This window comes from Odontesthes bonariensis, chromosome 14, assembly GCF_027942865.1.
Source record: "Odontesthes bonariensis isolate fOdoBon6 chromosome 14, fOdoBon6.hap1, whole genome shotgun sequence".
NCBI classification, from domain to species: Eukaryota; Metazoa; Chordata; class Actinopteri; order Atheriniformes; family Atherinopsidae; genus Odontesthes; species Odontesthes bonariensis.
Genome location: NC_134519.1, coordinates 3,340,952 through 3,357,495, shown reverse-complemented (window position 1 = coordinate 3,357,495; position 16,544 = coordinate 3,340,952). Strand labels below are relative to the sequence as shown.

The window sequence follows — 16,544 nt, the reverse complement described above, 5'->3', positions numbered from 1 at the left end:
ATAATTACCTCCAACTTTGATGACAGCTTCTTTATTATTTGATGATGTATTCTGGGGAAGTTAAAGCATCACTATTTTTCTCAAACCTGACAGAAGATGTGACCTGCACCTCCTGAACTCTGTGTGATTTCACATTTATCTTTCAAGCTGCTGCATGTTGTCTGCACCGACTGTGCAGCAAAAGCAGCCCAACAGCCACATCTGCAGGCTGTTCTCAGTGTTTACAGCACAATCATTCAGCTGCTTCCATGCATCAGCATAACACAGTAATAACAGCCGTGCTGTTTCTGTTCACAGCTGCTTACAGATGCAACAGATAACACAGCGTGTTACTAAATTCACCACCAAGCTGAATGTGTCTGTGGGAACATGAATGTTTTTTAGTCTTTCTGCATCATGTGACCCCATTTTTTCATCTGCTGTCAGATTCAAATCCAGACCACAAAGCACACAGCAGCTTGGGCTGAGCTGTCAGTCAGCAGCAGCAGTCTTATCTGTGGGCCCACAGCAGGGGCTGATGGGAGCTCTGAGGAGCTGTCAGAAAGCACGTGGCCCTGCTCTGATCTCACAGCTCGTCCTTGTTTGGCCTCAGCTGCCTCAGAGCGCCACTTCTCCCCAGGTTCACCAGAGGAAACACCGCTGCACAAAATGCTTTTCCTCCCAGCCGCTGCTCTGTGCTGTCTGTGTTCAGGTGAGTGTTTCCAGCCAATCAGGAGCCAGCAAACTCCACCTGGAACAAACGCCGTCCCACTGACCTTCGTCTGTCTGTCTGTGTCTCTGCAGCGCTGGTTGCCATGGCAGCAGAGCTGACTCAGGACCAGTTAACGCTGACCGGGAGAGTTGGTCAAAGTGTCTCCTTCAGCTGTGGAACTGACCAGTGTGATGCTAGTTATGTATACTGGTACCAGAAGAAAGAAACAGAAACATTCAGAGTGATTCTTGGGATTAACAAAAATAGTGGTTATGTTAATAAAGGTTATGGTCATCCTCAGAAAGATGATTTCTCAGCTGTGAATAAACAGAACGTCTGTGAGTTGCAGATACAGAAAGTTAAACTCGATCATTCAGCCACCTACTACTGCAGCTGTGAGAAGAGAGGTCCACAGTGAGAAATGATCCCTGCAGCCTGTACAAAAACCTTCAGATGAACAGATGTCAAACAGTGTTTGTGACATGAAGAGAGCAGTAAACCACAGCCCAGGTTCACATATTTCACCTCCATCTCAGACAGAGTCCCAAACACACTGAGCTGAGGGAGCTTCTTCTTCACTGCTGTCTTTATTTATTTCAACTTTCATTCAACTTTTTCTGCTTATTAAGAGAATTTTTCTGAAGGTTCAAAGATAAAAACTGTGCAGATTTCAAAGCTTTGGAGTGGAAAATGATCCAAATGAAACTTCAATGCAGCATAAATAAAAGCGAGACATTTTAAAGAGGTTTATTTAATCCTGAATGTTTTCATTCACATGTCCAGATAAATATGAATCTGCTGCTTTGAGCTGCTGCTGGAATAAAGTCACTTTAAGTGATTTCATGTGACTTTTCCATCCATCAGCTCCATAGTTTTATATCTCTACATGTTGAGTATAAGGCAGCTTTCACAGCTATGTGGCAAATATCTGGGAAACAGCTGAGAGCGACAGCCTAAAACATCCAGTCTCTACAAAGATGGCTCATACTCACAGTTCTGCTGGAATGTTTCTCTACAGTCATCATGGACATTAAGGTCATTTCCATTGAGCCATTCAGCAGCTGCTCTGATCCAAAGTGACTCACAAGTGAGGAAACAACATCCCAGTGCAGGCAGAAACCCTGGTCTGTACGCTGAGTGTTAAATCCATAGAAATCTGTCCAAATGACCGAGGAGAAGCAGAACAAGTGCAGAAGTGCAGGTAAGAGCAGGTGAGGTGTGTTCAGGTGTCAGGAGAGGAGCAGTTCTCTGAAGAGAGGAGTCTTCAACAGATTGTTGAAGGCAGACAGGAGCTACGCTGGGTCAGCTTGTAACATGAGGACAGCTTTAAAATCCTCTTTCCTTTGAGCTGTAACATCATGTCACTGACATGCTGGCTCTGACCTGGTTCCAGCTTCCTCCATGTGTGTTCTGATGGGGAGTGAAGCCCTGGAACGACTGTAGCCATGAGATGAAACTCTGCTGACTAAATGGAAACTGACGAGGTACTGATTGTTCTTTAGATTTCTAGAAGTTTCTTCAATCCTGTCTGTGTGTTTTATCTTTAATATCATGCTCTGATTATCCTAACAGGAGCACTTTTAATGCTGACTGGGGCTGTTTCTTCTTCTTAAATCCTCCTTCCCGTTAGATCACATTAAGGCTCCAATTATTTGAAATGGATTGTTCCATTAACGGCCCTGAGGCAGTTTAGTAAGGGGTAGAGGAAGAAATGGGCATTGTGCAATCCTTTAGTGGATTCTCTGCTCATCTCTTTGTGATTCTGGCAGACTGAGTTGGAGCTCAGAGTATATATCATATACTGATGGACACTTGTTGCTTGCTTCTATGAGCCTGAATTGGTTCTTTGGTGTTGGTGTGATCTGTAAATGTTAAAGTGTGCTGGGTTAGAACTGCTTTGCAGGACTTGCAGTGTAAGAGCAGATCTGTTAATTGTTGTCGGATTGTGATTGGCGGGTCAGCCTATATATATTGTATGTATGTTTGGGGGCTCGTCAGGTGTTTCCGGACAACAAACAGTTTTTGACCGCTGTCTATTGATCATTTGTGCTCCGTACGGATGAAATCATGAGACGTGATTCAGACCATGAGAGGCAAATAAACGGAGTTGTTTGTATAAACTCAAAGGCAACAGGGTACTCATTCATCCGTGATGGTATGGTCCAAGCGCGTCAATTAGGTTTTAACAAGCAAAACACCTCAGTGGCTTAAAGCAATACAAGGTAACTTCTCAAAAAGCCCATTATGGAGCTCCCCCTACAGGCTTGGAGGTAATGTACGGTTACACTGTCGTAAATACAACACCCTTTCACTTTCACTTTTCACGTTTGTTGACGAACCGGCGAGGAGTAAGAAGGTGCAAGCTATGTCGACCGAGATAGTAAGAGTAATCAAATGTACCTGGGAGCGTGAGAGGGGTCTATTTGTTTTTGCGGTAGGTGTGCCAGAAAGCAAGTCGAAGTACTTCCGCTCAGCTCCCGGGCCGGTCCAGCAAAGTTACATAGCGCAGTTTTTCCAACTCAGACCCCCGAAGGGCATAGGAGACAGGCCAATCGTAATACAGTGGAAACCGCTTATAGTGGTCACGGATATAGTAATCAACCGCTTATATAGATCAAAAGGCTTGGGACGGAATCATTTCTATACAAATGCTGTTTAAATAATTTTTTTATAGTGATCAAGAAATCCGCTTATAATGTTCATTTTTGGCCATTTTATGAATGTAAACATGTGCATAAATAATTTTAAAACTACGTGTAGCTATTTTATTTTTTACTCCCTTGATTCCTTTCTGGACGTCTGCTTCTGCCTCGCTAGCTAACGTAACGAGTTGACACCGGGCAGCAAGCGCGCGAATCATGGCTGGAAAAAGGAAGTCATGGAGGAGCATGTGTCCGAGGATGGGTGCTGGAGAGCGGATTGAATGCGCGTGTGGCCGCTGGAAGCTCCAGGCTGGTTCTTGTAAGATGGGAGGCCGGTGTTCAGTCGATTTCTCCTACTTGTCGAGAATTGCTACTTTGTGGTTTTGCGCATGCGCCGAGCCGATTTTCTAAGTTTCGTTTTCACGCCAAGTAGCACAAATCGACAGAACACCGGCACGGAGGAGCATAGATCCCAGCAGGGTGCTGAAAGGCGGATTGAATTCAAACTTTATTTTCTGACTTGTAAGAAAAAAAATGCACCAGCGGCACAGCAGAGAATAAGTCCGTACTGTATTTGAGTTAGCCTACAGTATGTCTGCGCACTGCGCAGTACTGTAATTAAACTTGCATGATAATAAAATTCAGTAAATGCTGAAGCTATCCGTTTCATTTTTCTCAATGAAAAACGATACAAATGGCATTTAGATGATATTCTGCATAAAAAAACAAGTGAAATACCTGTACTGTAATACAAATTTGGTTTTAGTAATCAACCGCTTATAGTGTTCAAATTGGCTCTGGACCAACGTGATCACTATTATCAGGGTGTGGTGTTTTAGGGAGGACACGGATGCGGACTTTCAAAAAAAGGTAACGGGTTCATTCACAAAAAACAAAAAGCGCGGCAGAGCCGGATTCAAAATACTTGACTTAATAAATACTTGGAAAAACAAAACACTTAACATGGCATCGATAATAAATACTTAACTTGACCGGGCTCGTGGAACTTGGACGGCAAACATGACAATCCACCAACAACAGCAACAACAGCAACAAAGATCCGGCAAAACTGAAAGGGGAGGCAGGAAACTAAATAGGGAGTGAGAGTGATTGGGGAGTGAGTGCAGCTGAGGGAAAAAACACAGGTGAAGTGAGTGAACTAATAAACAGAGTGCAGGGAAACTAAGGCATGACAAAAACTAAAGATGGACTGAAAACAAAAGCATAACCTAAACATGAAAACTAAAAACAAGAGTCTCTGGGCGTGACAGAGCCCCCCCCTCAAGGGGTGGATCCCAGACATCCCAAAAAAGTCCAAGGGTGGGAGGGAGGGGCTCGAAGCCGGTCGGGGAACCAGAAACGGGCGTGGTACCGGCTTCGGGCAGCAGGAGGCAGTGGTCTGGCGGACGCCCAGACCGCAGACGGCGTAGCCGGAACAGGCGGTGGTCTGGCGGACGCCCAGACTGCAGACGGCGTTGCAGGAACAGGCGGTGGTCTGGCGGACGCCCAGACCGCAGACGGCATAGCAGGAGACGGCGGTGGTCTGGCGGAGGCCCAGACTTCCGTCGGCGTGGCGGCAGGAGACGGCGGTGGTCTGGCGGAGGCCCAGACTTCCGTCGGCGTGGCGGCAGGAGACAGCGATGGTCCGGCAGACGCCCGGACCCCCGATGACGTGGCAGCAGGCGGTGATCCGGCGGACGCCCGGACCCCCGATGACGTGGCAGCAGGAAGCGGTGGTCTGGCGGGCGGCCAGACATCCCGTGGCGTGGCAGCAGGAGGCGGTGGTCTGGCGGGCGGCCAGACATCCCGTGGCGTGGCAGCAGGAGGCGGTGGTCTGGCGGGCGGCCAGACATCCCGTGGCGTGGCAGCAGGAGGCGGGGACCGTCCCACGGCCGGACGGACCTCCGACGGGGGGGGAGCCCCCCCTTCAAGGGATGGATCCCAGACATCCCCAAAGTCTGGGGGTGGGAGGGAGGGGCTCGAACTAGTGAGTCCATGGGCTCTGAGGCTTTGTGGGGGGCTGCCGCCTCGTGGTCAGGCCCGGAGGCCTCTTGGTCGTGTTCAGGCCCTGTGGCCTCGTGGTCAGGCCCTAAAGCCTCGTGGTCAGGCCCTAAAGCCTCGTGGTCAGGCCCTGTGGCCTCTTGGTCAGGCCCTAAAGCCTCGTGGTCAGGCCCTAAAGCCTCGTGGTCAGGCCCTAAAGCCTCGTGGTCAGGCCCTGTGGCCTCTTGGTCAGGCCCTAAAGCCTCTTGGTCAGGCCCTGTGGCCTCGTGGTCAGGCCCTGTGGCCTCTTGGTCAGGCCCTAAAGCCTCGTGGTCAGGCCCTGTGGCCTCGTGGTCAGGCCCTGTGGCCTCGTGGTCAGGCCCTAAGGCCTCGTGGTCAGGCCCTAAGGCCTCGTGGTCAGGCCCTAAGGCCTCGTGGTCAGGCCCTAAGGCCTCGTGGTCAGGCCCTGTGGCCTCGTGGTCAGGCCCTAAGGCCTCGTGGTCAGGCCCTGTGGCCTCGTGGTCAGGCCCTAAGGCCTCGTGGTCAGGCCCTAAGGCCTCGTGGTCAGGCCCTAAGGCCTCGTGGTCAGGCCCTAAAGCCTCGTGGTCAGGCCCGGAGGCCTCTTGGTCGTGGTCAGGCCCTAAAGCCTCGTGGTCAGGCCATGTGGCCTCGTGGTCAGGCCCGGAGGCCTCGTGGTCAGGCCCTAAAGCCTCTGGAACGGCTGGGGCCGGGGCCAGCTCTGGAACGGCTGAGTCTCTGGTGACTGTGGCTGAGGAGAAGCTGTACAGCATGGTTACCTGGTGTGGCTCCAAGCCGAAAATATCCTGGGTTGCTGAGCGCTGCACGCTCATGACCTCCGCCCAGATGTCTGCCACATCCGGCAAGTGCTGGAGGACCTGTTTCTTTAAAAAGAAGTCCACCAGTTCATCAGCCACGTTCAGTTGTTGCCAGGCGGTGTCGTCCCGTGCCAAGCAGCCCCAGAACCTCCCGACCAGCTTCCAAAAAGCGTTCTCGTCCGCCGCTTCCATGTTTGGCCGGATCTTTCTGTCAGGGTGTGGTGTTTTAGGGAGGACACGGATGCGGACTTTCAAAAAAAGGTAACGGGTTTATTCACAAAAAACAAAAAGCGCGGCAGAGCCGGATTCAAAATACTTGACTTAATAAATACTTGGAAAAACAAAACACTTAACATGGCATCGATAATAAATACTTAACTTGACCGGGCTCGTGGAACTTGGACGGCAAACATGACAATCCACCAACAACAGCAACAACAGCAACAAAGATCCGGCAAAACTGAAAGGGGAGGCAGGAAACTAAATAGGGAGTGAGAGTGATTGGGGAGTGAGTGCAGCTGAGGGAAAAAACACAGGTGAAGTGAGTGAACTAATAAACAGAGTGCAGGGAAACTAAGGCATGACAAAAACTAAAGATGGACTGAAAACAAAAGCATAACCTAAACATGAAAACTAAAAACAAGAGTCTCTGGGCGTGACAACTATAAGCGGTTTCCACTGTATTAAAACTCATTCTAGCCGCACAATTTTTTTCAAGCTGTTATTTTAAGGTAGAAATGTTACATAGTATTGCTTTAAGTTAAACAAAGTATTTATTGGTGGTCACATGTGAAGTTTAGCCGTGCTGAACTCGGAGTGACAGAGCCCTCGCAGGGCCTCCATCAGAGAGAGCCCCGATATCCGGACACATTTCATATTTATGTCCACCTTTATCTCACAGAGGTTGGACTTACACTCGACAAAGTATAATTGGACATTTGCTAGTGATATGAGCAGGCCATCCACCGTCTTTGTCATGTTCTTTGGATGTGATAAACGATGTGTGTGTGTGTGTGTGTGTGTGTGTGAGTGTTGTTTCAGGCGTGTATCTACTGTACCAGACCTATCTGACATACATTTCGTTTGTATGAGCAGAGTGTAAACGTACAGACTAGGAACATAGATTATTTAGTGAACTACAGAATATGAATACATAAACGTGCACAGATCAACCAAGCAGTGACCTGGTGCACAGACCACAACCTCCTACTCAACACATCAAAAACAAAAGAACTCATCGTCGACTTCAGACGCCAGCCATCCCCCAAAACTCCTGTGTTCATTGAAGGTGAGCCCATCTCCATCACTGACACATTCAAACTCCTTGGGACCCACATCAGCAATAACCTCAAATGGAAAATCAACTCAGACCACATCTACAAAAAAGCCCAGCAAAGACTCTTCCATCTCCGACAGCTCAAGAAGTTCAGAGTAAGGTCCCATCTCCTGCTCCGTTTCTACACAGCCATCGTTGAAAGCATCCTCACCACATCCATCACAGTCTGGTTCGGCAGTCTCGATACACTCTCCCGGAAGAAACTACAACGCATCATCAACAGAGCATCCAAAATCATCGGTTCACCCCTTCCATCCCTTGAATCACTCCACCACAAACGGACACTACGCAGGGCGCACAAGATCATTTCCGACATCACTCACCCCGCACACTACGCCTTCCAGCTACTGCCCTCTGGGAGGCGTTACAGGACAGTCACTTCCAGAACAACCCGCTTCAAAAACAGTTTCATTCCCACAGCAATAACTCTTCTGAACTCCAAACACTGAGGACTGTCTATTTTATGCTGTCGCTGAGGACTGTTGTTGATATGAATTATGTATGACCCTTATGTATTTATGTATTTATGTGTGACGTATGTATGTGTCTGTTTGTATGTATGTCATACTATATGTTCAATGTTATGTTGGAACCTGTACAAAGAGCTGTACTGTAAACAAATTCCACCAGCTTGGCTGTGTGGTCATTAAATTAATTACAATTACAATTAAAGTTTAAGAATAAAGCCAATTTATAACACCGTGTTTGAGCATTAAAGGTAGGGTAGGAGATCCTGGATTTTGAGTCCAGCGAAGCTGCATTTTGAAAATACACCGGTAAAAAGTCCCAACCCTTTTCTTTACTTTCCCCCCGAAGGCACGCCTCTAGAGTACATGAACGCGCACGAGCACGAAGGTGCACGAGCGTTGTTCTGACAGCAAGCATCTATCGTTGCCGTATTTAGTATTTAGTATTTAGTATTTAGTATATGATAACTATACGTTTAATAATGCTAGGTGCTGGCTCTAGTTTAGCTTCCTGCCAAGCTTCTGGACGCGTAATTCGTTCACGGAGCAGGGTACGCACACAGGGGGAAGGGGGGGGAGGGAGGAGCAGATTGTAAAAAAATGTTCCAGAAAAAGATCCCCTACCCAACCTTTAAGTGACGTATCTTTTGGCGCAATCGCCCCCCCCCCCACACCCAAATCCACAGCCACCCCCTTTCAGACACGCCCCTTCGGCGAGAAACAGGAACAGGTGAGCCTTCCAAGGCTGTGAAAGCGGACTACGATCGTTACATATTCTTCCCCCGGAAAGCAATGTTCGCCATCAATGGCTTTTATTTATTTTTAACAGCATCCCCAGTACATACAACCGCCGACTTTTCCTTTGCTCTGCGCATTTCACGGAGTACAGTTTCACAAACCTTGCACGATTCCGAGCAGGCTTCAGTCAGAGTTTAATGCTCAGTAGAGGTTCAGTTCCGACTTTGCAACAAAATCAACCCCAGCAATCAGTACAGCCTGTAAGTATCACATTTTATTTTGTTTTAAATGTGTGTTGTGCCATATTCCTGTTGTAAGAATTGCACGTTAGCTCTGGCTTGTTCATCTAAAGGGAATGAGCTAACCCCTTAGCAGCTAGCTATTTGCACTATTATGCAGGCGGTAAGTAAGCCTGCAAAGGCCAGCTTGCTTGTTTCAATGCATAACCTTTGGAAGTCAGTAACCGAAGTAAAACAAAACAAATGAAGCCAAACTAAAATGTATTACTACACAATAGGAGGGGGCTTTGAGAAGCCATACGTTCTCGACTAAGTAACCTCGTAGCAGGTGGTTCAATGCTAGGCAAGGGCAGCCAATCAAGCAACGGCAACCGAATAGCGCCAACACCTAGCATAGTAACAGCTGTTTCAGGGAGCCTTTTAGGGAGGTTCTGAGCCATTACAGACCCAACCAATTTTTTGGGGGCTACATATCACATCACAGAACAAGGATTAATGCCCCATTCAACCTTTCTCTATCACCTTTAAATGAGCAGGTGAGCTCAGCTGTGATGTGATGAGCCTGGATCATGGCGGCTGGGTGAGCTTGGGGAAAAACTTTCTGTTGACCGTAAACGTAATAGTAAGCCAGATAACTTGCACTGTCAGAGGCATCCTTGCACGGCTTGTGAAATGCACCAAATGAAGTAAGTGTCTGTCTTTTATGTACAAGCTTGTGAGATGGAGCAATAAATAACACCATCGTGTGCAATAGTTCTGCGTGACGCGTCATCAGTATAAAACCCCATGCCTTAGCCGGCCGCGGCGTTTGGATTGGTTTTTAAGTTTATACGACGCAATAATAAGTGCATTTCCTTCCAAAACCAAACAGCTAAGAGCATAACTAGTGCTAGAGTAAGTGCAGTAAGTTAGGTACCGAGACAAATGGGAAGACAATTTAGAAACAAATAAGTGCGTAAGACTGACATCAGTCAGGAGATCTTAATTCCTAATTATTGCCTGTTTTTAGTACTTAGTCCTGGTAGGAAATGGGCTTCATATGAGAGCATGAGAGGGGGAATTGTGAGACTAATACAATGATGTCACAATTTAATGTTCTTTTTATACTTTTATATCTTATACTCTATTTTGAATGCACTTCTATGCTTGCTTCTATTGCTACTTGTAAACATACACTCTGTAACAATCATATATTAGGAAATGGAAAAGTGCACTGTGTTCTGAATGTCTGAAGCTCTGGGAAGACGTAACACAAAAGGAAGGGCAAGAGTTGAAAAGTCTGGTGTCTGGAGAGAGCAGACATCAGAAAGAAGAAGTTCGTTAAGGGCAAGGGTGAGAGGGGGGTGAGACAACGCACACACACATAAGGAGTCAGGCATTAAAGAGGTGAAGACTAAAGATAAGCACACATGGGTGGGGTTACAACGGGATAAGTCTACACCACGAGGGAGCGCGGCTTCAGGACACAGGGCGCTTGGCTTGAGAGCAGACTTTTTCTGTACTGCGTGTTCCCCAAGGATCCTTGGTAATAAATAACTGCAGTTTGTACTCCGTTCTCTCCGTCATTTTATTCTCTCGCACCAACCAACTCGGGGAAGTCAAAATACGACTTCAACAACACCAAGAAGTTCAGGATGGCAGAAGCAGAAGGCTGGAAACGCACAGGGAAAAATCTCTGAGGTGAAGGGAATCAGTAATCTGCCTTCAAAGACAGCTTGGAAAACTCCAACATCTTAGAAAGACTGAGAGCATGACCCACCATCCCAGCGGTTCCACTGAGCTGCTCCATCACATGGTATCACTGGTCTACTGGCCGACTTCCTCACTGAATAACGCGGTCCAGACTTCTAAAGGACTTCTTTTCCCTGCTGCTGGGGTCTTGCTGGCGGCCAGCTCCAAATCACATGGATCACTTCCCATTTTTTGCCTCAGTGCCTGTCAGACATATTGAGAAGTTGAGGCAGAATCTGTGCCCCTGTTGCAGCTGCTTTCTGTTGCTGCTGCAGAGGCGCTTACATGCACACACAGAGCAGAAGGAAGAACATTTCAGAATAACACCAGGCTGAAAGAAGAGAGCAGAAGAGACGCTCATGTTGATCTGAACATTAGAGAAACACATCATGGAGCTGAAATATGATACTGCTTCATCATTTGGGCTGTTCAGCTCAGCTGCCACATTCAGCAGCAGACAGGTTTTTGTATCACTCTCACTCACTGTGTGGAGGAGGACAGTGGTACCTCATCTTTGGCTCTGGAACTAAACTGTTTGTAACAGGTAAGAACAAACATTTCTTTTCCTTCAGTTGTTTTATTGTAGAAGTTCAAATGTGTTTAAAGTCAGTTTCTGCTGCTTCAGGCTTTACATGTTAGTTTGTTCATCATTAGCAGAGAATTCATCCTGCAGCCATTGTTCCAGAAGAAAAGCTCAATCATTTCTGAAAACATGTTGAAATCTCACTGAACAGCTAAACTTATTCTTTATTTCTGCAAATATTAGTGATGTTCCAAAGATTTAGGATTTGATGGTCTCAGGGATTCTGTCACATCTGTTGTTCAAAAACAGGATGAGATTCAAACAGAAAAGTGATTTGATATTTACTCAGAATGATCATTTAAACATGTTTCATTTGAAATAAGATGAAGACGATAATTATTCATCGTTCAAATATTTAGAAGTCATTTTTATCCTGTGAATTAAAGAAGTGTTTTTAAAAATGTTAAATTGAAGTAAAACAGAATAAAAGCTGAAGATGAATTTACAGATCAGACAGTTTATCGTACTTTGAAGTTAAATTCAGATATTCATCATGTTTGAACTGGAGTAAACAGCTGTTAATGAACCTTCAGAGAAAACATTGGTGGACATATAACGGCTCAAACTCACTTGGTCTTCTTTTCCTTTCTGATATAAATCTAAATAGTAAAGGAGAAAATCTGTTTTACAAAGTAGTTGGAGGCGAATATGAAGTCTGACTTAAAGGCCGTATTTGACTTTAACATTAAAGCAGAACGCTCCAGTTAAAGTTCGACATGTTTTCTGTCACATTTGGGATTAAAGTTGCACCTGTTTGTACAGTTCAGTTGTATTTGTTTAAATCTCAGGAACAACTGAACTTAACTGTTAGTGATGTCACAGATATTTAGTTATTGATCGTCTCAGTGATTCTGTTGGGTTGATATTTATTACAGGAGATTTGATGTTAAATATTAGTTTTCTATCTGTGTGCTTCTGTGTTTTAAATCAGTTCGACTCAAAATAAGTCCATGAAACAGTTACTCGCTCAGATGTTCATCTTTTTCAGACTGAATATTGTTTTGGAAAAGAAGCTAAAAAAGAAGTGAAAATAACTGAATATGAAACCATGTTTGAAGGAGATTTTGAGCATATTTTAGTCAGTAAGTTCAATTCTGACAGACGATATGAGGCAACTTATTAAAGCTCAAACGCTTCTGTTTGTATGTTTCAAGACTGATGAACAGAATGGAAAAATCAGAAGAAAAGTTTCATATTAAGAAATAAGTTTGAGAAAAAGAAGAAAAGTATTTGGATGTAAATGTGTAACACATGTCAAACATGTCCTTTAAAATGAAATCATTACATCATCATTAGTGTGGTCAGAGATGTGATGGTTATAAATCTACGGAGACTTTTACACACATGAACTCTTTGTTGTTTTTGTCTTTATTCAGAAAAGTTTCAACTGGCTGAAAAATCCTTCCAAAAATCTGATTTGCTGTTTTCTGGTGATGAGACCAAAGTAAATGTTGGTCAGAAGGACATTTGCCTCCATCCATTTTCTACAGCCGCTCCATCCTATTCAGGGGTGGAGGGGCTGGAGTCTATCCCAGCTGCCACTGGGCCAGAGGTGGGGGCCACCCTGGGTGGGTCCCCAGTTCATCACAGGGCCACACAGATAGATGATATTAAAGGCTCTTACGTAATATTTCACTTCAAAGAGCAATAAAAGATGAAAGCAGTTGTGTAATAATTCAGTTTTATTGTAATAAAGCACGTGCACCTGTTCCACATGGTGACATGAGGTGATGAGTGTGTCTGATATGAAGGTGAATACAGTGCATGCAGGGAACTTTGTGCTGTACTGATGAGTAGTTCAGGGATCAGAGTCCATGTAGTTTCCAGGATCAGACTGAATGCAGCGCAGTGCTGGAAGCTGCTGCTGACTGTGTGAATGTGTGTGTGTGCTGCTTGTTGCTGCTGTCCAACTCCAGATGAGCAGGTGGTGAAGCCCGTGGTGAGCGTGTACCCAGCAGCATCCAGAGTCCACCTGGAGGGGAGGAGCTCCCTGCTGTGTCTGGCCTCAGGCATGTTTCCTCCTCTGGTCCGCTTCTCCTGGAAAAGACAGAAGAAGAACGGTGGTCTGGAGGAGCTGCCCCCTGCTGAGGGAGAGCAGCTGGAGCTCAGAGAGTCGGGACGCACCGCCTCCATCTTGCTGATCCGTCAGCAAGAGAACAGCACGTATAAATACAGCTGCTCCGTGGAGCACGAGGGGGGCCGAGTGGAGGCCCAAACACAACAAGGTAACCAAGGCTCGGTGACTGTGTTCAGCAGGGATTCAGCTTCATGTGGAGACGCTGTCAGAGAGAGCAGAGGAGCAGAGGAGCAGAGGACGGACATTTCTCACTGCAACTCCAAACCTTTGACTCCTTCTCTGTTTCAGAGCTTCCAGCTCCAGCAGCCTCCTGTCCTCCAGTGAGAGATCCAGCAGACCTGCCAGCTCTGCAGCGAGCTGCCGGTAAGATCACCTGCTGCCTCTCTGCACGGACAGCTCCAAGGTCCAATCAGGGCGCCACGACAACTTTAGGGACTAAATCTTAAAGTTCCACTCATGAACGTCTTCATCAGACACGCTGTGATAAAGCCACTGTACACGGGCTGCTCAGCACCAAACAGCAGACAGACCATAATATGTCAGAGATCAGTTAGTGAGGTGTTGTGGAGTTCTTCTGCCCCCTAGTGGACGCAAAAAGAAAATAAATCAATCAGCTTCAGCTCCTAATAACCTGTGTGTTTATATTTGGACTTTATATTTTCTCAGTGATCTGAGAAGAATGACCTGTTCGTGTGTGTGTGTGTGTGTGTGTGTGTGTGTGTGTGTGTGTGTGTGTCAGCCTCCTTCCAGTCTGAGCTGAGGGTGAAGCTGCTGTGCCTGCTGTACACGCTGCTGATAGTGAAGAGTCTGGTGTGCTGCTGTGGACTCTCTCTGCTGATGATCCTCAGAAACAAGGGAGCGTCCACCGGCTGCACACATGCTGACTGACTGTTTTCTGCTGGCCTTTTCTCACCATCACATCTCATCCGTTCATCTGGTTCATCACTTTGATCAGCGTTCACCAACCTTACTCAGGATGTGTGGGAGAAACTAAATGAAGCTGAATTATCAGCTGCCTTGTAGATGTTTCAGCATTTAACAACATTTCTCTCTTTTTAATATTCTGTATGTGCACAGTGTGTTTGCTTCTTCACATTTATTCACTTCAACATTCTCAATAAAGTGGAAAATAAGCTTGTTGTTGTTTGTTTCTCTGCTTGTTTACAGGTTAGGTATGTTGACAGCCTTTTGACTGTGGTGTTAAGTCTCTTCCTCTCATTTCATTTGCTCTCTTTATTCCTCTCTTACCCTGTGAATAAATGAAGAAGTGACTGAGCTCCGTTCAGCTGTGTGGGTGGAGGGCTCAGTGGTAAAAAGGTTTCCAGGAAGCAGAGAAAAGACAAACAGCAGAGAGGGGGGTTGATGAGTGTGTGCAGCAGCAGATATGAATCTGTTCTCAGTGGTTATTAGGACAGAAAAACCTGCTGACAGACACTCAGACTGCCTTTGCTGCAGCTGTGTGGGTTCCTGCTCTGCGGCCTCCACACCGTTAGCTGTGGCTTTTCACCTTAATAACACAATGACAGTTACAGCCATCCACTGAGCTGAGAAAATCATTTATTTATAAAATCATTTGAGACTTTATCCGTCACCATAAATCCATTCAGGGACACTTAAATGTGTTTATTGCGTTTATCTAAAAATGATCATGAAACACTTTATGGATTTTTATTGTATTTGAGAAACTGAGACTAGAATAAGCAACTGGAGAAAGCTATCTCAGTGGGTTCATGAGATGGATAAATTCATTTGTAGCACGCTCCAGTGTGGAATTAATATACCTTAAACCTTTGGAAGATGCAAGCATTCCTGTGGGGATGTTTTTCTGGGTAGGGACCAGATGTGGGAAGTCTACACAAAGGAAGAGACGGAAATCTCCTCATTTACAACCACCTTCGGCCTATGAAAGCTTGAAATAACCCTGTTGGAAAAATGACTAACCCGCCTATGGAAGCACACTGCCCTCTAGTGGTCTGTAGTGTTGAATAGTTAAATCCAAACGGAGTCAGTAAACTGGACAGTTATATGCAGTAATGCAACTGTTAAACGATGTCCCTTCTGTATCTTTTTGTACTCCATTGTTAACACAGGAAAATAACATTGTTGGGTTCGCTATTCATATGTCATAACTGTACAGATGAACAAAGATAGAAACAGAATGAAGTAGTCTAAAGATACACGTTTTCTGTGTTTTTGTTCCTCCATCACCATCCATGTTCTTTTTACGTCGCACGTTTTTAACCTCCGCTGTTGCACGTTATCACATAGTTTTTTGGTCCTTCTGTACGGTGAAGTCCTCGATAACAGCCAGTTCCTGTTTCCTGGTGGAAAAGAAGCGACCGTCCAGCCAACTGCAAAGTCCATGAAAGTCATCCACAACCAAAGGACCCCCCCCCCCCCCCCCCCCCCTATTTTATTTTCCATTCACTAAGTGTTTTATTTTATCACCCATATTCAACGCATCTCCTGTTTGTTTTAAGGTTCATGTCTTTGGTCATAACGTTTTAATAAATAGTTCATATATCTATATATGTATAACCACAGGTTGTGTTGTATGCTTTCTTTACGTAATGTCTGTCAAACCAAACGAGAATTTATGAAAGTAGCGAGATATGAGACTGAATATTAACTGAAATATTAACTTAACATACCAGAATTTCCTTCTTTGAAGGTGGTGCCCTACATACGAGGTTAAATAAGGTTTATTGAGACAATGAGAACTTCTGGTAAATCCTTATATTTTCTTTTTTTATTTATTTTTTTATTTTTTTCCTTGAGTTTAGTTGGTGTTATGTATTTTTATTACCTTAGTTTTTAGTTTTCCGATGTTCACTGTTGTTCCTTACACTGTAATTAATGCGGATTTACATGGTCATAGATGTTAAAGATAACCACAATCTCTGAGTGAGTTAATGGATATTTGTGAGAAATATATTTTTCTTTACTTTTGCCTATATCGAGGACTTGTGTTAGTTGGAATAGTCAGTCGGGAATATTTACGGTAGGTTAAAGTGTTTAAAAGGGTCTGTGTAAATGTGAGAGTAATAAGATGTCAAATGTGAAACGGGACAAAGAGTGAATTGTGTATGTTTGTATAAAATGATTAATGGAAAATAAAAAGTTAAAAAAAAAATCCTTTTATATTATCAGGTAACGCTACACTGTGGTATAATGACGGAGGCGTACTTTTTTACCAGCTTGGTGGCACATTCTTGTTATGACCT

General features: G+C 45.2%; 1 protein-coding gene across 1 annotated transcript; it reads left to right on the top strand.

The window, feature by feature from the left end:
* Window positions 1–517: 517 nt before the first annotated feature.
* On the top strand, window positions 518–14,454 carry LOC142398554 (immunoglobulin lambda-1 light chain-like). Its single transcript, XM_075482595.1, has 6 exons — window positions 518–691; window positions 784–1,098; window positions 11,157–11,204; window positions 13,160–13,468; window positions 13,609–13,683; window positions 14,060–14,454. Exons 1-6 carry the CDS (start codon window positions 649–651, stop codon window positions 14,206–14,208), a joined length of 939 nt encoding a protein of 312 aa, XP_075338710.1. The 5' UTR covers window positions 518–648; the 3' UTR covers window positions 14,209–14,454.
* Window positions 14,455–16,544: the final 2,090 nt, after the last annotated feature.

Bases quoted from the DNA above. Each gene is read 5' to 3' on its own strand.
- LOC142398554 (XM_075482595.1), top strand. From the start codon at position 649: ATGCTTTTCCTCCCAGCCGCTGCTCTGTGCTGTCTGTGTTCAG. The intron at 692-783 runs GTGAGTGTTTCC...GTGTCTCTGCAG, and splicing joins TCTGTGCTGTCTGTGTTCAG to CGCTGGTTGCCATGGCAGCA. The intron at 13,684-14,059 runs GTAAGATCACCT...TGTGTGTGTCAG, and splicing joins AGCTCTGCAGCGAGCTGCCG to CCTCCTTCCAGTCTGAGCTG.